At 33.7% G+C, this 23,973-nt stretch overlaps 2 protein-coding genes across 6 annotated transcripts in view; one reads left to right on the top strand and one right to left on the bottom strand.

Annotated features, from left to right (window-relative positions):
• The window catches only part of LOC108060248 (uncharacterized), a 275,381-nt gene that overhangs the window by 238,412 nt on the left and 12,996 nt on the right, over nucleotides 1-23,973 (bottom strand). The window lies entirely within an intron of this gene.
• LOC123003161 (uncharacterized) lies at nucleotides 18,554-22,968 on the top strand. 5 transcript variants are annotated; one of them, XM_070217228.1, is made up of 8 exons: nucleotides 18,554-18,659; nucleotides 18,765-18,889; nucleotides 21,050-21,085; nucleotides 21,144-21,353; nucleotides 21,418-21,559; nucleotides 21,827-22,005; nucleotides 22,063-22,216; nucleotides 22,391-22,968. In XM_070217228.1, exons 1-8 carry the CDS (start codon nucleotides 18,605-18,607, stop codon nucleotides 22,897-22,899), a joined length of 1,410 nt encoding a protein of 469 aa, XP_070073329.1. In that variant the 5' UTR covers nucleotides 18,554-18,604; the 3' UTR covers nucleotides 22,900-22,968. The 5 variants fall into 5 exon arrangements, 1 of the variants encoding a protein (XP_070073329.1); XR_011419197.1 differs by lacking the exon at nucleotides 18,765-18,889 and having other exon boundaries at nucleotides 18,643-18,659; XR_011419195.1 differs by lacking the exons at nucleotides 18,554-18,659; nucleotides 18,765-18,889 and adding an exon at nucleotides 19,026-19,151.

Genomic DNA, 23,973 nt, shown 5'->3' on the forward strand with positions numbered 1-23,973 from the left:
CAAACTGACAAGCGGACAAACTGACAAGCGGACAAACTGACAAACTGACAAACAGAATTAAATTTTCATTTTGGGAAGAAGAAGAAAATCTTATTTTGGCTATAACTTTTGAACGGAGCGTCGGACCCCTCATTCGACGGGTATTTTCAAAAGGAATACAACTAAAACATTGCGAGGGACATTTATCCCCACCGGCCCCAACAGCTCCAAATTTCGAAATTTTCCCTTTTTTACTTTCACCGCTCTCTCTCCCAAGCCAATTGATTTTCTTAAAGTCTTGGTATGCAATCCTTTAAGTTTTTGCAAGACCTTTTGATTGGTGTATCATTCATTATAATCGGACCATCACAGTAGATTTTCATTTCTTCGTGTATATATAGTAGTCGCCTTCGCACACTCTCCTGGTGCGCTTCGTCACTACATGGACTGCCGTCCATAGTGATGGGATCGGAAACACTTCCTTCTAGCTGTTACATACTTTTGCACGAATACAATATACCCTTTTACTCTACGAGTAACGGGTATAAAAATTAAAAAATCCAGTATTTACCGCATTTCTATGCCATTTTCCCTTTTGCAAACAAATACTTGACAAACTGTATGTCGTACTTATTTCAAGAACGTTCGTTATCAAATACTTACTTTCGGTCTTGAATTAGTCGTACTTGATTTTAAATATTCGTTCATGGATCAAGAAATTTCGTGCATACCTAACTTTCGATACCGTTCGTACTTGATTTGATAACGAAAAGTACGAATTTCTCCCTGAGTGTATTGACAGCTTTACTAAGTTAGTGGTACTAACACTAAGGACAACTACAGTCGGCCACAACCACAAACTCAAACACAACGGAAGACGATTTTTTTTTCTGGCCAACTCATTAGTTGGCCCACGACTACAAGCCCAAAATTTTGGGAGAGTGCCTGAAAATGTATGCAGCCCAAATTGTTTGTCTGTCTGTAGAGCGTGGTCTGCGCATAAATTTTCAGCGGATGGAGCCGAAGTCCCCTTTTCCTCCGACCATAAACATTTTGCAATTTAATTTCAGATCCACAAAATATTCTCACATTCTCACTATCTGTCCGGAAAATTTAATTATGCGCACGCAACAAATTGTTTTTCCTTTTCTAGCCGTTTCCCAATTTTCTTCGTTTTTTCTCTGCTTTTGTCTCCGTTCCGTTAGCTATTAGTTTTCCTCTTTTGGCTTTGGCCATTTTTATTGCACTTTTATATTTGCTGTGCTCTTTTTTAATGACTGTTTGTGTGAAGAAGGCAACCCTTTTCGCCAGGGTATCCTAAGTCTTTTTAACGCATTGCGGCCTTCGTTCAAAGCCTCTACACTCGTTTTTATATATGCGGAGGAAAGGTGTCATCCCTGCTGTCCCTTGCCAATTGGGTTAATCGAATTTTCAGTCGAACAGTACGGGGATGTCCTTTCTTCGGCTTACTTCAGGACTTACTTGTGACGATCTGGCTGTCAACTAATTTCATTTAGCTTCGCTAGCGTGTGTGCTTGAGTCCTTGGCTGTTTGCCATCTCAGGCGGATAAAGTCATCAAGGCAAATGTATGGACAGTTTTCGGTTATGTTTTGAGGTTGTGTCGCATGAACAACAAGTATATGTATAATATTAAAGAGAAGGACGTTTTTGGTGCAGGGCTTGGTCTATGTTCTCCTTCGTAGTTTCATTCTATTAAATATTTCCCGTATCAATATATGGGTTTTAAAAAAGTTGTTGCAACCAACATTGTGGGATTACCCACACATATTCTTGGGCTTTCTATGCAGCGCAAGTTTATTTCAATCGAGTGTCACACCCCCTCTAACGCCCAAAATGGCCTACTAACGATTTTAAAATGTGTCTGGCGCCCACACCTTTAAAGGTTTCCGAGAAGTACAAATGCAATTTTGTAGCGTTTATTTATACCTATCGAAATGTAGAAGACATTTTTTAAATTGGACCATTCATTAATAAGTTATGCGCAATCAAAATTGTATATATCCATCTCCCTCGCACTCCCTTTAGATGAGTGACGGGTATTAGATAGTCGGGACACCCACCCGACTATAGCGTTCTCTCTTGTTTTAATATGTAAAATTTGTAAAAATGTTATTAAAAAGGTTACGTGTTTGCTCTGTTGTTGTTGGCCGCAAACAACTGCTTCGTTTTCTAATTGAAATACCACCAAACTATGCGTAAAACTTGTTGAGCAAAGTTTTTGCAGTCCTCTAAAAAGAAAACAACGCCAAATGCATAAAAACTGTTGGCCAGAAGGGGCGGGCCGCTAAACACGAAAGGTTTGCCTCGGCAGTTTGCAGTAGCTGCTGCCAACACATTTGCACCGCTGTGTACCGCTGGCTCATTTACATTCCAAATGGAAATTGCGGAACTGTCGCACATTTCCTACCAACGTGTGAAAACTTTTAATTCGGGCACAGGAACTTTGCGTTTTTAGTGGTTAAGCGAGCCACCCATAATCGCGTTGAATGTGCTTTAATGAATTAATTTGAGTGCGACATTGACAAATTGCAGGCGATAATAAATGGTCAAGAGTGTGTGTTCCTGGCGGATACAATCTAAGTCAAAAGACTGATGCCGAGAGACCTCGTCAAGTGCTTTACCGAGGGCGGTGGTCCTAGAGAATTTTGTTTACTTTTTCTTTTCGCGAAAGTCAACCCGCTGTTCCGTGGCAGCAGGCCAAGTTGAATGAGAGAGACTCTTGGCAGATACATAGATACTGTGCGGAATGAGAGATACTTCATCGACCGCATTTACAGATTACAAAGTGTGTGGCAAGTTTATGCTTTTTTGGCGGCACTCTGGCTTAGTCTTCTGATTTGTACCAAAAACTCAGGAGGACCCTCCTATCATCAAACTCATATGTCATGAGCCGACGCCCCATTTATATTTTTACTGCTCGACATGTCGGCTTCCTCTTGTGGCTTAGCCACCGTTTTAATGAGTTCATTGAACTCGCATACTTAATCTTAATTATGCAGGGAAAACACTCATTTAAGGCCTTGACAGGGTAAGTTACGGCTTTCAAAGGCTTCCACACAGAATACATTTTATAAAAGGTTGCCACCAGTGTTGGGACATACCTAGATACTTTTACCTAGGTACGTACCTAGGTACAATTTAGTGGTACCTTTTACCTTACCTAGGTATACAAATAATTGAGTACCTTTTACCTTACCTAGGTATACAAATGATTGAGTACCTTTTACCTTACCTAGGTATTTATTTTTATATACCTTTGGAATTATTAATGTACTTACATAGGTATTAAACATTGCTCTGATTTAAAATAGCCAAATCTGACTGCGACACTGTAGTATCGTTTCATTGTATCGTTTCGTTTCAGAATTGTAATAGTCGGAACGCAGCATTAATAATTCAGCCGTTCTATTGTTTGTTTTGTGAAGTTAAAACTAATCGCAGTTTTTTATATAATTTTGTGCACGTATGTATGTTCCCATCACTACATCAATTTATTTATGAAACCAAAGTGTATTTGGCGCGCAAAAATGCCGTATGTACGTAAACAAACGGCATATACATGCATATGCACAATATATAGTCAATGTTTCTACATACGGAATTTTTGCGCGCCAAATATGTACATGAGGGTTTCATAAATACATTAATGAAGTGATACGTGCATAAAATTATTCATGCCGCGTGGTTTAAAAATATATGCACAAAATTAAAACATTTAAATTTAAATGAAATGAAAAGATATTGTTTGATTAAGACGACTAAAAACTGAAAACTAGTCTTATTTTAAGTTTAAATGATTACATTGAACAAAACAAAAAAAATTATAAAAAATACCTTATAAATACCTTTTACCTTTACCTAGGTACTGGGAAATTTAAGTACCTTTACCTTACCTAGGTATTTATTTTTGACAATACCTTTTACCTTACCTAGGTAAAAAAACACAGTACCTTTCCCAACACTGGTTGCCACCGAGCTTTGCGTTCTTTAAAATATCCAAAAAGTTTTATCTGTGGGATAATATAATCCTAGACCTACGATATAGTGCAGGTTGTGATCCTTATTTGTTTGAACACGGCTATTTTAGCCTCATTCCTTTGCCGTTAAATAACTTTATTCAGTGGTAACCTAGCGTTTCTTGATTAAATCCCACATATCTTTTTCAAGTGAGATCGCATAAGCCAACCCGACTAGGAAATCGCTTTTCGGCACTTTTGCAGGCCCAAAGCGTGACACTTTCCTGCCAGCCAAGTTTCCCATTTAACCCTTTCACTTTCAGCTAACACGCTCTTCGGGTCTTCCCCCTGTCAGCCCAAAATGAATTTTCGTCAGTTCCAAAGGGAGAAAAATAAAAAAGCAAAGACAAAGTAAAATTGGGGAATGGCCGACCCGCTGACTTCCTGCATCCCTACCCAGTATGATTCTCAAATTTACGTGTTCATCCATTGCTCGGGTGCTTTGTTGTCCTATGCGGAGTCTTGATTTTGCTTTTGGTGCCCGACTGTTGTTTATTGCGTAGCTAGAGAGCGGCGCCCTTAACAAGACTTTGCCTTCGTCCTGACTTTGATTCTGGCTGTTTATGGGTTGGTAAAATTAAACTGTTTGCTCTCATGCTTTCTCAGAGGTCTTATCCGAGCTGGAGCTCTTCGCATTGCTCGCCGTTTGACTTAATGCTTACAACTGCAATTTTGATTCCGTGAAAGTTTTTAATTAAAGGCATTTATTTGCAAATGTTTATTTGTGTTGACTCGCAAAACAGCGGCATCAGCATGCCAACCTTCGGGGGAATCCGCTAATTAGGCGCATTTAATGTCATCGTCAGCCCCAAGTCCTCGCCGCTTCCCCGAGCCGCCCCGCAGGATGCAGCCTCCTCCAGTCGTGTCCTGAAAATAACTGACCGCGATTGGCGGGCTGGCTAACGAACCAGTCTTACAGTGCTTTTACAGCCATAGTCACGAAAATAGCGCCAAAGATCTTGTATTGGTACCGTATATCGTAAACCACCCAGCCTGTATTTATTTTAAATCACGTTCTAAATATCAGAACGTTGATATACAATCCTTTAAAAACCTTTAATAAACAAAATTCCTTAAAGTAAATATCAATGACCAATGAATACAAATACAGGCTACTACCCATACAAATGGGTTAAATTTTATACTTAATTTATATGGATTAAGTATTAAATTAAATTATGTAATGATTTATTAATCTATTCAACAGTACTAAATTAGGTATATCTTTCAGAAAAATATTTTTAAAAAAATTTTTAATTTTTAAATAAAGTATTTTTTAAGAGACAACGATTTTAGTTTAGCAACTTTGCATCAAGCAACAAGAGCGCAACGTGTAAGAAAGGAGAAGAAGAATTTTGGAAAATTTTTTTATTCAGAAACCGCGTGTATTACGGCGTACAGAAATTTTTTAATTTAAAATTCCCTTAAAAAATACTTAATTAAAAAATTAAACATTTTTAAAAATATTTTTTTAAAGATATTAAGATGTCCCACAAAGTTGCAAACCATATATTAAAATAACCCAAACGAGTTCCAAATGCTGCATAAATTAAAATAAAGAGCTTAATTCTAAAAGAAATGTTTAAAAATAAATGGTAAGAAATTAAAAAAAAACCAAAAACCCATCCTTATATTTCAATCAGGGACCCTAACTGTTATGAGTTTTATGTTAAAAATCACATTTTAACAGTTAGTTTCGGATTCGTAAAGTAAAACTCAAAGAATAACTGTTATTTTTGGAGTTTTATAATAAAACCGTTATTCGTCGTGATCAAAAATAAAACAAAAACTTGATATATGTCAATTTTGTGGGTAAAACAAATTTTAAAAAAATATAGTTATACAATATGCCCGGTTGGCTTTTTTTTTAAAGATTTTCAGTAAGTTATATAACTTATATAAAAAATGTTATACATAAAAATCAACAAATAACAGATATTTTTGACTTTTATTAAAAAAATTAAATAAATAAAAATCATTACGGATTTGTAAACTACAATGGCTAACAAAAAAAATTGTGTATTTAAAAAAATTGTTGGACTCTTCTAAGTGCATGATTTTTTTTGGTAAGAAAAATTTACAATAACAGTTTCTTTCGGTCCCTGATTTCAATCCTCTATCGAAAAAATAAGTTTCGACCATTTTTGAGATTTGACCTTAATTGGCCTGTCACGTTTCACGTGGAATGAGCCTGATAATTTAAATATAAAACGCTTTTCAAATTATTACGCACATTAGGTAATTTTAAAAGATTCAAAGACAATGTCAAGCCCGAATCAGTGTACCAAAATTTTAAATGTATTCCTCTTCTTTTGGCTAGGTAAAAATCTTGTTTAGAAAAATTCCATTGACTACTTCGCTACTCTTCGAAAATATTTAAGTGCCCACTGGCAGACTGATTGCTAAAAAGATCTCTATTACTTCAACAACTGCTGTTATACTGAGGTGCTGGACGGCTGGCACCTGACCAGACTGCATAAATCACAGACTGGACTCTATTAATTTATTCACTGCTCCGATCCTAATTTTACTGAAGCTTGGTAATTGCCCTAGCAGAGGAAACAAACTACAAGAAAGCAACTTGCGGTAATTGGCAATCATAATCATTATCAATGCTTACTTAATCACTGCCCGGTGACAGCGCTGGTAAATTATTTGGATTTGAACGTATTTATTGCAACATTTAGTACAAGAAATAAATGAAATAACCAAAAATGTATGTCAGGCTGAGTAAAACGAGCTCAATCAAAGAGGTAACAAAAACATTTTAAAGAATCCAAATATTTCGTTAAAATTTCAAATCATAACTGTGATGGACAGTTGTGCTTTGAACGGGAAAGCAATCCATCCCTTGTGACTGCGTTTTCCAAACATAATAAAATTGTAATTGCATACTTTAGTTAATTACGGCAATTGAATTAAGTGCAATTTAGAGTCATATATGCTTAACATTTTGCTGCGACACAGTCGTTCGTCAATTTTGATCCCACTATGTTAACGCCCCCGGCATTTGGGCACGATTATTAATTAACGTTCTTTGGACCACCACATTCTACTTACGTATACTTGATTGTACTCATTACTCGTAGAGCAAAAAGTGTATATTGCATTCGTGCACTTCCTTTAGCTGAGTGACGGGTATAAGATAGTCGGGACACCCACCGAACTATAGCGTTCTCTCTTGTTTTTTAATTGCCATTATCCATTAGGTCTATTAAACTTATTCAGGCGATTTATGTTCATTGGTTCTAGACTTTGCTTGTCCTGATTAGCCGCTTGATTACAGCAGTAATTACCGACATTGGCTTGGATAATTAATCCACATGAAATAGTCGAAGTAAAACAAATTTCCAGTATATGCTAAACCATTTCGCCGTTTAGGCTGCAGTACTGTGTCCAACAAATGGCATTATTTATCATTACTCATAACAAATTCGATATAAATTGGAATATTGGTGGAGGGTGTGGCTAAGCTGCAGCCATTAACGCTGAGCTTGTGGCTGTTGCTGCAGCAATTCTTTGCACTTTGCAGTTCGTTGAGGAGGGCGTGTGCAAGTGGGCGTGGCTGGACATTAAATCATATTTGACATGATAAATTAGCACTGCAGGCAAGCAGCAGGGACGAAAACAACGAGTGCCGACAAACAACTTTATCTCTCGGAATAAATGCACAATGGCAAAAAAAATTTATATCCCTTCAGCTGCTTACACGCATTCGAATTTTCAACTACACTCATAGAAATTTTAACCTTAATACTAGAAAAGTCGCCTTAAAACCGAGGTCGCCCTAATGCTACGAAAAATTTTCGTATTTTACGGGTGGGTAGCCCTAAATATACAAAAAATCGCCACGGAAAATATTTTTTTAAGGGTTAGTTTTTTTAAAAAGTCAAATTTGCCCTGTTTTTTAGGGCGAATTTTTATGAGTCGACTCCAAAAGTAATTCCTTCTTTTTAGGGCGAAATCGCCCTATACATGTGTGTGTAGTTGTCAGGTCAAAACAATTAAGTTAGAATGGGTAGCCCAGCGGTCTAAGCACTCGCAGGCCGTGGATTCGATTCCAGTGTGAGTCAACACTTTTTTTATTAGAGTTTTTATTACTAATTAAGTTATTTCGTCCGCATGTTAAATTTAAAGTAGTTTTTAAGCCTTAAGTACATATGGAAATTCTGAGTTTAAAGACTAATTTATGTTAAGCATGCGACGAAACGGCCCTAAGTATCCCAGCCATCAGCAAAAAGTACAAGTTTTTGTATGTATACCTTAGACCGCAAAAAAATAAGATGTGTACAGTGTTTGTACATTGCTTAGCGCGATGCACTATGGGGCATTTGACCACTTTTCTTGGCCGAAATTAATAACTCGGTCAATTCAAAAGATATTGACTTGAAACTTTACCAGTCGAAATTTTTTGTCCCTACGCATATTATATATGAGAATCATCCGGATCGGACAACTATATCATATAGCTGCCAAAGAAACGATCAAATTTACTTTGCTGTTTTTAGAGATAAATGCACATAACTTTAAAAATAGCAATTATGTCAGTTTTTAAAACAATATTAAAAGTTTCGTACAAATCGGAAGACTATATCCTAAAGTTCTCAAAAAGAAGGGCAAAGGAAAGTATTTAATCTACATTTGTACGACTTTTTTGTTCAAAATTTTTTTTAAAGCCGCTAAAGTCCACTTATGTTAGTCAATTACAAAGCTAAGTATTTCTACTCTATTTTGATAATAATTTAAAGCCAGAAAATTACTTACTTCCTTAGCCACCAGTGCAAACGATAGGAGTGTGTGAAATTTGAGGTTAAGGTCTTAAAAATTAAATTACAGAAAAAGTGGCAATAAGTGGCGATTCTGACCATATACATTTTAACAGCAATTAAATAATCTACAAATCCCAATAGGTTCCAGAAGTGGACTCCGCTGGACTCACTTTGTTGCTCCATTTGAAATTTAGTTTTCTTCCGAAAATGTACTTGCTAGACCACTTCCTTTAACACTCATTTATAAGAAAAAGCCGTCTGATTTTTGTCGTCTAACCACACAACTACTTAGTACATAGCATAATCCTTTAAATCCAATCCAAAAAGTTTACTTGGATTGCTTAAAAACTCAAAATTACAGCATTTTAAAACTGCAAGCAAAAAGTCGAAATACAACAGCCCAATAATTGAATTTCGAACAGCTGATTTAACAGCTTCTAACTTCACAGAGGCGACCTCTATCGGATTTCTGTAAACGTAACATTGTTAAATGGTCTTCTGTTAACACGTCCCCAAACAACATTTTTTGTTTTAACGACTTTTAAAAAATGGGTTTTGGCCAACCAAGGTGGTCAAATGCCCCATAGTGCGATGGGACTGTGGTGCAGCGCTAGAGCGTTAGTCTCCAAGTCGAGAGGCCGTGGGTTCGATCCCTTTTAGTGACCTTATGTTTTTCTCAAGTAAGTTGTTTTTTCCTCTCCTTAATTCGATTACAAAAATGATTTTTCAGTTATAACCGGCGGTTATACAAGTCTGCTGCCTCCTGCCTCCAACGCACAGTGGTTGATCTAGTATGGCAGAGGCGGCCAAAAATACTTCCAGTAGGAATATTGCGCTGAAAATTTTTGTACTGCCATATAGACCCATTTGGATAAATAAAATAAAAACAAAAATTTTAAAAACCATACGTTAAAGTCCGAAAATATTAAAAAACAACATTTTAAGACTTAAATTTAAATGCTTACTTTTAGGGTAAGGAAATCACTTATTAATAAAAGATATTTTATTTATATTTTATTTTTATTGGTTTACAATATCAATAAAAAAACGTTGTTCAAATATATACTACCTTAAAAAAAATTAAAAACTTCAATTTAAAACTTCACAATTGAGCAATTAAGATTTCAAAGCACAAACCAATATGACGAACACAAAATATGCACGAATATAAAAGAGCGTATAACTCAGAAAGTTGTAAAAAGTTGCAGCTCAAATTTACAACAGAGACTAAGAAAACATTCATTAATATTTAAAAATTTGTTTCATCAAAGGGTAAGACGGGGGTCACAACTTTTTCTTTATCTGAAATCGATGTATACAAAAAAAAATACACCACTTACCAGGTCACTGATAAAACAATAATTTTAAAACAATAACACAACACATAATGACATAAAAATTACTCAGTTTTAGAGTACGTACCTTTTTTTTCAATATGCATTTTATATGCCGATGATTAGACGCGATTTAGTTATAGAAAATTATTTGTTAGTGGAAGCTTATTTTGTGGCTGCGTTCTCTGTGACGTGCACGTCTTTTTTTGTCTCACTTCTCTCGCTATTCGTAGCGCGTACGAATTAGTGTGACCAAAAATAAATTAACCGTTCGATTAATTGCTCTGTTAAGAAATATTTTTAAGAAAAAAAATCCTCAATTTTTCATTTTTGTTTTTTTATTTTTGGCCTATGAAATCAACCACTGTGCAACGGCATCGTTTGATATAGCGACAATTGAACAAATAAATACGATGTTCGTGTGTGTGTGTGTGTATGTGTTGAGTCCAGTTCCCAGGAAATATCAACCCCCCCCATCGAAAAATTAATATATTTTTTGCTTCTATTTGGTTTTATTTTTAGGGCGATTCGGCCTAAATTTACGAAAAACTGCCCTTAGCTTAAAGGTCTCATTTCTTATTTTCAGAGCAATTACCCTTAAAAATAGAAAAATCGCCCTAGATCTACGAAAAACCGCCCTAAGTGTATGACTGATTCACCCGTATTTTTAGGGCAATTTGCTTTTATTTTTTGCCTAGTCGCCATTGACTCCCGTTTTAGGGCTATTTTCCTTGTTTTTAGGGCGCTTTTACCGGAAAATTTCTTATGATTGTAGGACTCTATTAGAATTTGTAGCTGTTCTTATTTTGCTACCACCTCTTTTTATTTTTCAAAATTGTGTCTGCTTCCGTTTCAGTTTTCTCGCATTTCCATCGTACTCACTTCTGTTGACTGTTTACGCATTCATATGTGCATGCTTGACATTGCGAGTCCCCAGTTTTTCCCTTTTTTCATTTTTCAATTCCATTCAGCTCTCCTTAATATGACATTAAAGCAGATTGCAGTGTGAGGGCGTGTGTTGTAAACATGTTGTCGAATATGAAACGGATATGTGGGTCAGCGAAAAAGCAAACCATTTGCTCTCCCTTTGACTGGGAAATTTAAAATTTTTGTGGAGAACCGCATGGCAAACAAATGGTAATCTACGCTGGACTAAATAACAACCCCAAAAGCTCACCAATAAAACCAAATCTAAAAATTTTAAAATGTTGCCAAAAGTAATTATTTATACCTGTTACTCGTGCAAAAGTATGTAACAGCTGGAAGGCAGCGTTTCCGACCCCATAAAGTATATATATTCTTGATCAGGCTCACTAGCCGAGTCGATCTAGCCATGTCCGTCTGTCTGTTTGTCCGTCCGTATGAACGCTGAGATCTCGGAAGCTATAAAAGCTAGAAGATTGACATTTTGCATGCAGATTCTAGGAGCTCCTACGCAGCGCAAGTTTGTTTCAAAAGCGTGCCACGCCCCCTCTAACGCCCACATTCGCTTATATACGATATTAAAACTTTCAATATTTCGGAAAAGTAAAAACGCAGTTTAATTGTGTTTATCAATACCTATCGAAATGTAGAAGAAATTTTTTAAATCGGACGAATCATTAAAAAGTTACGGCGGATCAAAGTTTTTATCTCCATCTCCTTCGCACTCCCTTTAGCTGCGTAACGAGTATCTGATAGTCGGGGCACCCGACTATAGCGTTCTCTCTTGTTTTTATAATGGGTAACAAAATTCTAATAGTTTAGTATAAGGGTCGAACAAAACTGTATAATTCCCATTTAATAAGTAAATCAAAGAGACTACATTGTGAAAGTGTAATAAAAAAATCTTTACAAAAATAATTTATATACAAACGAGGACGGAAGCTAACTTCGGCAAGCCGAAGTTTTAATACCCTTGCAGATTTCACGAATGAAAACTTGATTAGAATAACAACATGAATTAATAAACAACAAAATATTTCAGAATTGAAAAAAATAAAAATTTTAAATTGTTCATCCTATCGGAGCTATATGATATAGACGTCCGATCGGCACGCGCTTTTACCCTGACCAAGGTAAGCATAAAATAAAACGATTTGGAAAATTTCATGGGAATAGCTTATATTCTGCGCGAAATATCCTGAAAAACGTCAAGTTTTGACCGATTTCACCCTATTGTTCCTATGGGAGCTATAAAATAAAGCCGATCGGCACGTGCTTTTACCCTGATCAAGGTATGCGTAAAAGAATAAGATTTAGAAAGATTAATGTCAAAAGCTCTTACACTGAGCGAAATATCTTAATTTTTTGAAAGCTATATCCGATTTTTCCTATGGGAGCTATAGGATATAGACGTCCGATCGGGTCGGTTTTCAAATTTGATCTGCGTACACATGTTTTAGGACGACTGTGAAAGTTTTAAGTCGCTAGCTATTAAACTGAGCTTTCAAACGGTATTGAAACAGACGGACAGACGGACATGGCTATATCGACTCCCCTATCGATCCTGATCAAGAATATATATACTTTATGGGGTCGGAAACGTCTCCTTCAATTATTCTAAAATTTTGTTAAAAAATTAAAAAAAAAACAAGAGAGAACGCTATAGTCGGGTTGGTGCCCCGACTATCTAATACCCGTCACTCAGCTAAAGGGAGTGCAAACGCTGTGCTCGGGTTGGTGTCCCGACTATCTAATATTCGAAGCTTAGCTAAAGGTTCTAGATCAGCTTTCGTCGGTAAGCATCGAGATGAGTGATGAGCTACGAGGAATAATCCTGTTATCCAGTCTTCCCAAGGAGTACGAAAATTTTGTGGTCGCCAATGAGACGCGCGATTTCTTACCAGAATTCGAGGTGCTGCGAATCAAAGTGAAAGAGGAAGAAGAAAGACGGTCTCATTCTCAAGAAAACGACATGCACGCACTGGCGTTTGTTGCTACGTAGTCATTCAACAAGAAGAAGTGTGTCATTTGCTACAAATGCGGAAAACAAGGGCACATCAAAGCCGAATTTCGGAATGATGGATCTCAAAAGAAGAAGCCACCCCCAACAGGTGTTCAAAAGCAGTGCAGCTTTTTGGGAGCCCTGGACCAAAGATATTATAGACACTAAGATGTGTAACGAGGAGCAAGAAAATGTACGGAGGCAGCGTCATTTTTGTCAAATGCGACTCACACGTATTCAGTCTATTTTTAGAATGCCGTTTCTTGACTTCTCTCTCTCTCTCTCTCGCTCACTTGCTCTCTCGCTCTCAAAACTCCGCGCTGCAGAAAAGTCGAAACTCAATTTGTTGATTCTTGAATTATGTTCCCGAAAAGGAATCGTCCTAAAAGGCACATTGCGCACAACATTTTAAAAAGGGCTGTGGCGCACTGCGTTAGTTGGTGGCCCGCGAATAATGCGATTGAGGTTCGAGTCCACTCTGAGGCGAAGTGGTTTTATTTTTATCTTCATTTTTTTTATTTTCTTTGTTTTTTTTTAAATTTTATTTTGTGTTTTTTGTTTGTTTTTAATTTTGTAAGTTTTAAAAGCAGAAGCATTTTGAGCAAATCTTTTAAATTCATTACTTTTGAATTAAAAGTTTATGAAATACGCATCCGAGTTTACTTTTATAATTTGATTTAATTTTTAATTTTTATTAAAGTATACAATTTAAATGCAATTCAGGGACCAACATTAACAATAATTTTGGTTTTTAAATAAAAAAGCAAGCACACAATCCCTAGAAAGAAATGATTTACACCGAAATCATTCAATCCTTTAATGGTCTTTACCTTTTTTTCAATTAAAAAAATATATATTCAATAAACAATGTTTATAAAAAAAAAATACTTAAAAAAAAAAGTTGCGTTCAGTCGGAGTTGTACTCGGTCCGACACGATCCGCAGTCGAGCGACTACACCCCTAGCCCACAGTGCCTTGTTTCGAGACGTCAGACTGATGCGACATTGAGCCTATTTCGCAGTAGAGCAAACGAAATTGCACACTAACACAACCAAAGAATCTAACACGGACAACGCACACTAAGAAATGATAAATCCACTTTCTGAATCCACACCAAAAATTTTGCCGTACATTCAGTTGTATGGGCGTTACACCTCTTAGTGTTTATATTCTCTTTGGTACAACTGTATATAACCCCTTAAAGAAATGTCAAAAAATACTTAAACATAGTTCGATTTATCTTAAATAAATTTTTAGTGATATTGTTTTTTGTTTGTGTTTGTATGTGTTTTTTGTAAAATGGTGCAATTTAGAGCGTCTTTAATTGCATATTATTTTTCTTTTAGGGACACTTTTCCTCAAAATACATTGAAGGCAAATCATCAAACTTGGAAATGTCCATACATTAAGTAATTACCAAAAAAAAAAAACAAAATGTATATTTTTATACGGTTTTGCTATATAAAAAATCAAAACAAAAAAATTAACTTAAAATTAAGAAACATTTTCTTGAAAATATAAATATAAATACATATATTATCGTTTATAGACTATTTTTTTAAATATACTCATATATGGGTAAAATTTTGATATGTACCAAGATCGTAATTTCCATCCGAATAATAAAGAATTATTTTTTTTCATTTTATCTTAAAAAAAATGTTTTTTTGTGTTGTGTATGGGCATGTGCTATTGTTTAGGTAGTAGACATATTTCACGCTTTTAATTCCTTAAAATGTATGGCCTTAAATTGAACATTTATGGCCATTTTGACTATTTTTAAGTCCACAATGGCCTTAAATAACCATTTTAGGCAATGTAGTCCATGTTTCCTTAAATCTAGGAATTTTTTTTTCTGAGTGTACAACCGGAGATTCAGATTTTCAATGAGAGGGTACTTTTTCAAAATTCACGTTTTTTTGCAAACTACAAAAATTCTTAAAAAAATATATTTTTTTCGGCCAAATTCTGATACACGTGTTTACTAATTTTCTGAATAGTACACGTAAAAAAAGTTTCAGAAAAATCAAAAATGTGACCCAAGAAAAGGTGTTCGGTTTGTAAAAGAACCGCCAATAGGCGTTTTACACATCTGCCGGCCTGTGGACAAAAAATGAATAGATACACTCAGAAAAAAAATGTTCCTTAATTTAAGTCCATTGACTTTGATTTAAGGAATAATGGCTTGAAAATAGCTAACAAGTCTATACGTGGACCTAAAAATTTTCATCCCATATAAATTTTAAGTCCAAATGAACTCAAAATGGATTTAAGTCCATGTAACAGTCCGTGGACCTAAATCAAGGTATTTTTTTCTGGGTGTATCCAATTCATTAAATGAGGGATAAATTATGTTATTCGCCTAACCCCAAAGGCCTAATTTCCACTTTCCCGAAGTCACAAAAAGTGTTTAGGCATAAAAAATGCTGGCATACAATATTTAAAAAGAAATCCAGAAAAATTCGTTATCAGCTTATAAACATATTATAAAAGATTTTCGTCTGAATTGATTTTTGCAACATAAAGGGCACCAGCATGACCTAAAAGCTCCTAAGAATATGAAATAATTTGTATCAAAAAAGTAAACGTAAACCAGGCGGAAAGAGGAAAAGTTAACTAAAATTCATTGGAAAGCCGATTAGGTCAAATGAAAGGCAACCAACCTGAGCGGATGGGGTCACTCCCTCATTTCATTGCCATTCCACTTGGGTTTATAATTTCAATAATAAATTTCTTAAAATGCAACCATAATCAGGAAAGGTTGCCTTAGTCAAACACCCCTTCTATGCAAAACACTACATGCTCGTAAATGCACGTTGTTGCTTGATGCAAAGTTGCTAAAGTTGTTAGTTAACTAGAAACTTCAAAGTAAAAATAAATTCTAAAGCTAAGAAAAAAGGGCCTGAGCTAAGAAAGTTTGTTCATAAGAATGAAAAATGAAAGGAAATTTGGTATTCAAAAAGAATGCAACAAAAAATTTGTTCTAAATTTTTCTCACAATCATATCCTGAATCCGCCACTTCAGCATACTGTTGCATACTTTAGGGAGCACCCATGCAATATGTTTTAGTTGAAGCCTCAAGGCGGAAGTTGTAAGGACTGTAAGCACAAACGTCGCACTTGGCTTTTTGACAGCCTCTCGTAAAGCGCTCCAACTTGAGAAAACAACCAAAATTTCTGAACAAAAAGTGTCCTTTCAGAAAACTTTTTGTCTTGGATAGGCCTTCTATACATTCTTATGGCAAAGTATTTGTTTGTGGGCTTGGATTTATGTTGCGTACGCGACAACTTGCAAAGTTTGAAAACAAGACGTCAGCACGTGGACTTGGTTCTAGGGACAGCTTAAGAAGTTTGGCGTACTTGACAAGAGCCTGAAAGCTGAGGTCACTATGTTGCCTTGTCTTTGTGGAGTGTTGTGATGGTAGAGAAGCTAGGTAACTGAGTTAAAAGATAATTTTTAATGGATTATTGTCGTTATTGTCAAACAAGTTAAGAATCGAGCCTAGTTTGTAAGCAGTTGTTTTTAGAGATTACTTAATGTCTGAACTTTTTGCCTAAGCTTGGTTCTTCGGCGCATAGCGAAAATAGTAACACACTCAAAAAATTATTTTTCTTAAATATAGAAAAAAAAAATTTTTCTGTGTTTAAGAAAAAATGTTCTATAAAGAGAACAAATTTTCTAATCTTCAGAAAAATTTTCTAATCCCCATAAAAATTCTCTATTGAACGATTTTTTTTAGAAATTTTTTTCTCAAATACAGAAAAATCCATTTTTTTCTAAATTATAAGGTTTATTTTTCTAATTTTCCTTTCTTTATTTGGGGGTGAAAATCGCCATTGGTTTTAGAAAAAAAAAGACTAAACTTTTCTAAAAATAAAAAAAAATCGCCATTAGCATTAGACAAATTTTTACATAATAGAAATATTGCTTTTCTAAAAAACTGAAATTTTTTTTAAAACATATTTCTTAAATGTAGACATATAAATATAAAACATAGAAAATTTTTCTAATTCCCATGTTTATAGGGCTTTTTATTTCTTAAACATACGTGGTATTTTTTTTTTTAAGAACTTCTTCTCAAATTCTTATTATTCCGGGTAAATTTTTCTTATTTTAAAAGAAATATATTTTCCTTTCTAAAATTCAGAAATTTGTCACACATATTACATTTTAAGAAGTGGGTTTATTTCTACATAGGGGCTGTCCATATATTACGTAATCACCTAGGGGGGGGGAGGGGGTCATTGAAATGATTATGTTTGATTACATGGGGAGGGGGGGGTCTTGTACAATGATTACGTAATCATTTTATATTAATTTTTTTATTTAAAGAATTTATTTAAAAACTTTTTTCCTTTAATTATATCTACAAACCAGGGACCAAAAATAAGTGTTATTGTAAATTTTTCATACAAAAAAATCACGCATTGTAGTTTACAAATCCGTAAAGATTTTTATTTTTTGATTTTTATAATAAAACTCAAAAAATAACTGTTATTTTTTGATTTTTATGAATAACAGTTATTCCCTTGACATTTTTGAAAAAATGAAATAATTAAAAAAAACATGATTCCCGTGTTTTATATAACTTACTAAAAATTTGTTAAAAAAGGCAACCGTGCATATTTTATACCTATATTTTTTTAAAATTTATTTTACCCACAAAATCGCCATAAATCAAGTTTGAGTTTTATTTTTGATCACGACGAATAACTGTTATTTGCCAACTTTTATTATAAAACTCAAAAAATAACAGTTATTCCTTGAGTTTTACTTTACAAATCAGAAAATAACTGTTAAAGTTACGGTCCCTGCTACAAACTTAAATAGGAAAGCAGAGAAAAAATTTTTGTAGTGGCTGGGCGGCGAAAAAAAGAATGTTTAGTGGTTCAATCACACGAAGGACGCGAAGACCTGGAATGGCTTGACGAAGAGTATGTTGGGGATAATATCAGCGTAGACGAACCGAATGTGTCATACCAAACTTCATTTATAAACAATATTAAAGATTGGGTTGCATCTCCGTTTGAATCCACAGATTAAAACAAACAAAATTTTATTCTGGGGATTACGTAATCATTGGGGGGGGGGGGGGGGTTGTTTATTGAATGATTACGTTTGATCACCAGGGGGGGGAGGGGGTCAAAAATCACCAAAAACGTGATTACGTAATATATGGACAGCCCCATATGTACATATGTATATGTACATATGTATGTAAATGTAATCTAAGTTTTGTAAAGGAACACCTTTATAAAATCGAAATGTAAAAATAAACTTGATTTCCCCTTATTGCCCTTTTAATCTCATCCTAACAAGCGTTACATCTTTCGGCTGTTCTTCCCGACTTGTTTTCGAAGCAAAAAAAGTAGGCGAAAAAGAAGATAAATTCGTTTCGTTTTCCATCTGCGTCCCTCTTGTGCATATCATTCGCTCTGTGCATAACTGTTGTTTTCAGTTGCCTCTGTGCGCGTCCGTTTTCCTTTTCGCGCGTGATGAACTAATTGCTTAGCACTATCACATTTAGTTTTTCTGAAGTGTTCGATCTGTGCAGACGATGGATAACCTGCTAACAACTTTGAAAGGCGAAGCCTTCGGAAAAATATTTCAAGGTATGTACATATGTATGTATGTAACTAAAATTTATAATTCTTTTAAAACGGGGAACATAAAATTTAACTGTTTATATACATATGTAAATATATTTTTCTTTCAAGATCTACATGTTTCAGAGTCGTGTCTTCGTGTCATGACTTGGGAACAACTCAGTTCTATTATCCCTAAGGAACTGGCTGGCCCAGCAATCATTTTTTTCCACGGGTTAAAAACTTGGCAAAATGCAGTAAGAGAACTTACATACATGCATAGATACATACATACATACATACATACATACATACATATGTATGTGTGACTTTTTTCTCTTTCCGTTAGTTTTCTTGCCTTGTTCTCTGTCTAGCATTTATCTATTTTCCCATTGCACCACTTGGTCACATTAAAATTCGATGGACGCGGCAAATGAACGACGCAGAAACGCTAGAGAGTTGAGTTCTTATATTTAAAACCTATTCCAATTTGTGTTTGTGTGTTTGAAATTAAATAAGGTAACAAAATATGTTTGTACATATGTATGTATGTATGCACATAAGTGTAAAGAGAATTTCGTAATCTTCGGCCACGTTATAATAAAACATTTATTTCGCTGCCAAGTGTATTATTTTGTTGTGGTAAAACTGATTGCAAAATAAATGTATCCAGTGCATTTGTGAAAATGTCTTCTAAACTGAGATTTTAGTTCAAGACACAAACGAAACACAAAATTTGTTCATTTAAATATCAACATACATATATGTGTGTATGTAAATCAGCGGTGCACTATAGGCTGGATGATCTCTTTTTGTGGCCTTAATTAATAACTTAAAAACGAAGCAACAATTTAAAGGTATTTTTTTTTAATTGCATATATAATATTAAATTTATGTTTTTTATGAAACAATGGGCATGGTCACGCCTTTTTTCAAAAAAAAAAATTTTTTTTATGACAAAAATAAACTTAAAAAATTATATTTTTGTATTGTTTTGTTTATAATAAAAAGAATATAATTACCAAAAAAAATTGAGTGACTTCCATTTTTTTGTTAAGTGTAATCGAGTCTTAATTATTAAAATCAATATAAGAAACACAAAAAATTAAAAAATACTTTTTAACAAAGTTATTCTTTTGAAAAGATGGTGATAAAAAATTTGTTAATTACTAATATATAATTAGAAAGATACCTGTATACCGTTCATTAAAAATATCATCGCAATTGACATTTGTGCACCAATTTTGCGTGTGTTTCGCCGATTTAGGTCGAGGCCTTTAAATACAGATTCAAGAAAAAGTGCGCAAAAGTGCACCCTCAAATAACATTCATATGAACAAGAATTGTATTCCCTACAACCCAGTATAAATATTAAGGTGAAACTAGGTCACATTCTCTTTGTTTGTCTATTTAAAGATGAGTTTTTATTTCAATTTGTTAAAAGTTAAAGGGGTATAAATAAATTTTGAATTGCAAAGAAACCGCATTATATTTTAACACTTAAAATATACAAATAATTAGTTTAATCCACTCTCTTTCGATGCCGTAAAGCACCGGTTGTTATAATCGTTCTAAATTGCTCTTTGAATTAATTTAAATGTTCTTGTTTTTATTAAATTATTTGATCCACGTGCGCCCGTCACCGCCAACAGCTGTTTTAACAGCCTGTACCTTAACAGTGCGAGCCTCTGTTAAAATATCTGGTATGTAACATTAAAGTCTGATGTTATCCTAACAGAATGACATCATTGGATCCTAATTTTAAGGACTTTCAAAAAATTACTTTTGGCCACCTAAAGTGGTCATCCAGCCTATAGTGCGGTGCCGTAAAGTAGTACATGCCGATATGTTTGTGTGTGTGTGTCGATCGCTGGCTTTAGCAGGCCATCCACAGTCTAATTTGTTCGGCGAACATGTTCACGTTCGTCGTTGGTGGTAGTGTTCGCGTTCAAATTTCATATAAATTTGTTCGACGGTTTGTTTAACAAAGATAGAAACGATTCTATCTTGTCTGTTCGTCTAACAAATTCGACTGTGGATGGCCTGCTTTCAAATCGGCAAATGAATAAAGGTGGATGCCTTGTGTCTACTTGCAGTCAGTCACAAAAGTATTCGTTGCGAGGTGGTTCATAAACAAACTAAGTTTTTTTTTAACATTAAAGTAACCAATTAATTCTTTTATTAATTTTTTCAGTTTCAACACATTCAAAATATCTAAAATAAAATAACAGGATAATAATTTCTCAAAAAATTATTAAAAGAATTAATTGGCTACTTTAATGTTAAAAAAAACTTAATTTGTTTATGAACCACCTCGCAACGAATACTTTTGTGACTGTCTGTATATGTACTTCCATGTTCATAAATATAAACATTTGGAAAACGCAATTTTAAATCTTTCCTAATATTTTTTCAAGGGGAAATTACAAACATCGACAGGAAATCATAGAGAGGTAAAATATATGAAAATAACGGAAAAAAAGTGTATTAAAGCAAATTAAATAATTTCAGATTGATTTACCACAAATTCTAGCAAAAAACGAAAAAGCCACTTTAATTTTTAAATTTTTTGCCAAAGAAAATCGTTTGGACTCAAAATATCGAAAATTATTAAGTAACATTATTTCGGAATACATGGTAATAAATGATATTTTACCAAAGCAGCCCGTACTAGATAAAGTTGCTTTTGATATTACAACATTGTTCGATTGTGAAATAAAGGTTTGCTAAATCAAAAACAAAAAATATAAAATAAATTTAAAATAATAAAATCAATTGATTGCAGGAAACTTATTTTATAAAAATAAAAGGAAAAAAACCGGGTGGACTGCTTTACAGCAATTGGTACAATTTTCAAACAAAATTTAAGGAGTCATCTATTCGCAAAAATAAGGAAAACATCCCACCTAGCCAAGTACTAACTTTAGGTAAATTTTATTTTATTTAATTTATTTATTTATTTATCTTTTTATTTATATTTTTATTTTCATTTCTATTTATTTTTTCTATTTTTATTTTACTTTCATTTATAATTTTTTTTTCATTTCTATTTTCATTTTTATTTCTGTTTTTTATTTTCATTTCTTTTTTTATTTATATTTTTATTTTCATTTCTATTTTATTTTTATTTCTATTTCTATTTTCATTTATATTTTTATTTCACTGTTTTCTTTTTGGTTTTGCTTCTATTCAAGCTGATGAAGTCGCAGTCGATTTGGATTGGCTTAAATACAATATTGAGCCGAGGGAAGTTGTACTCGAAAAATGGTCTAATACATATCAATGGAGGTTTGATCTTTTAAAAACAAACATTTCATTAGAAAATGTTTTTGAAGATTTCCCCATTTTAAAACAGTCATTTGGGTATCAATTGGTAAGTCTCTTAGCCTTCAGCTCATTTCCAATATGTAATTTTTAAATTTCGTTGCAGATCGAAGCTGATTTTCAAAAAGCGTATGAAGGCAGCAGCCATTATTTTGACCAATGGGACACTTTTAAAACCCGTTTTGTATCAGCAGCTCTTTTGAAAATTAAGGATAAGCAAAGCCTTAATATTTTAAAGTCGTTTAATGAACAGTTGGAAGGTAATATATCTTTTAAAGTTTAATATTAAATGTAATTTGGCTTTACTTTGAAAACCATACAAACATATTTCGCAAAATTTATTTTTTCACATATTTGACTTGTTTGAAACTTTGGTAGTTCCCATAATTATTTTTTATTTATTTTGTTTTAACAATTCCTTTTTTTTTCAACAGAAACTCAAAATCTTTTGGTACTACTGCTGATGCATGCTGTTTTGCCTCCAACGGCAAGGATAAAAAGGAGTGACAAATTAAAAAGGCTTACAGTAGAGGACTCCAGGATCGCATTTGTTATTTGGAGACCCACTGTTGGTGAAATAGAAACCTATTTAAAAGAGATTATAGAATTAAGATACCTAAGTAAGACTACTTTGCAACCCATTATTTGTCTAAAAGGTTCAAGCCCTTACGACATTACAGAGTATTACTTGTATGTCTCAAGTGTATTTTATAAGTTTGATAATATTCTTAATTGTTTGGATGTATGTTTTAAGTGTTTCTTTGTTTTAAATTTAAAATATCCGGTTGAGTGCTCGTTGTTCTGGACATTCATTCAGAAATTTTTTTACAACATTCATTTAACAACAGATTTAAAAAGCAGATCGTTGTCCGAGTTATTGAAAGAACTTCAACCAAACAACATTAATCTTTTAAAAAATGATGTTGATATGCAAACTTTGTAAAAGTCGTAGTTTTGACGATATAAATATTTTCATTTCTCATATTAAAGAGTTACATACGTATGACCCGTACATACAACTTCCTTGTGGATACTCTGATTGTTCTAACGTTTTTTCCAGTTTTAAACATTTCAAGAGTCACATGCTAACAAAAAATGAACATCAATCTGAATATTTTAATGAAGTCGTTCAATCGGAAAATGATATTTTAACGTATCCAGAAAGAGACAATATAATATTTCAGCATGAATTGCCTCAAGCAAAAGAAAGTATTCCGATGGACATAGAAGAAGAAAACTTATATCAACATTCATTCGCATTTAATTTAAATTTAGGTTCACAGTTAAATTTTCCCCGCAGTGAAGTTTATAAGATTCAGAAACAAGTAGAACTAAACATAACAACTCCAATACATAAAGAAATCAAATGTATTTTAGAAAACACTTCAACCTTAAGTGAAATTAAAGAACGGCTAGTAAATTTGTCTACTTTTTGTGAACATCCTTTTAAAAACGTTGAAAACGAATATAAAACCATTAAAAATCTTGAAAAGTTAAATTTATATAGGGAGCCTCAGATTATCACAATTAACAGCGAAATTGCCCCACTAAGAGTAAAAAACAAAATGACTTTAGGAGATAAAAAAAATAAAGGGGTCATATTACCTTTAGAGTTTCAGTTAAAATCTTTCTTCGAGCTTCCAAATGTTTTTAAAAGTTGTATGAAAAATCTTAATTTCTATGAAGCTCAAACAAAAATTACAAATTTTACAAACGGACTTTTGTGGAAAAAAATTAAGTCAAACAATAAAGACAAACAATATAAAATTCCATATTTTTTATACACTGACGATTTTGAAATAAATAATCCTTTAGGACCACATCGCAGTCCGCTTACAGGAGTGTATCTTTCCTTTCCGTCAGTACCTCTGGAATACAATACTATTTTTACAGCAGCTATTTACAAATCAGAAGACGTTAAAAGACTAGGCAATTCTAAATGTTTTTTTAAATTTATAGAAGTGCTAAAGAAATTTGAAGATAGAGGTGTTCACATAAAAGTAGATGGCGAGGAATA

The sequence above is a fragment of the Drosophila takahashii genome, chromosome 3R, assembly GCF_030179915.1.
Source record: "Drosophila takahashii strain IR98-3 E-12201 chromosome 3R, DtakHiC1v2, whole genome shotgun sequence".
Lineage (NCBI taxonomy): Eukaryota > Metazoa > Arthropoda > Insecta > Diptera > Drosophilidae > Drosophila > Drosophila takahashii.

Excerpts from the sequence above, each read along its gene's own strand:
- LOC123003161 (XM_070217228.1), top strand. The coding sequence starts at position 18,605 with ATGGATAACCTGCTAACAACTTTGAAAGGCGAAGCCTTCGGAAAAATA. Across the intron at positions 18,660-18,764 it reads CTTCGGAAAAATATTTCAAG|ATCTACATGTTTCAGAGTCG; the intron begins GTATGTACATAT and ends TTTTCTTTCAAG. Across the intron at positions 21,354-21,417 it reads TGTTCGATTGTGAAATAAAG|GAAACTTATTTTATAAAAAT; the intron begins GTTTGCTAAATC and ends AATTGATTGCAG.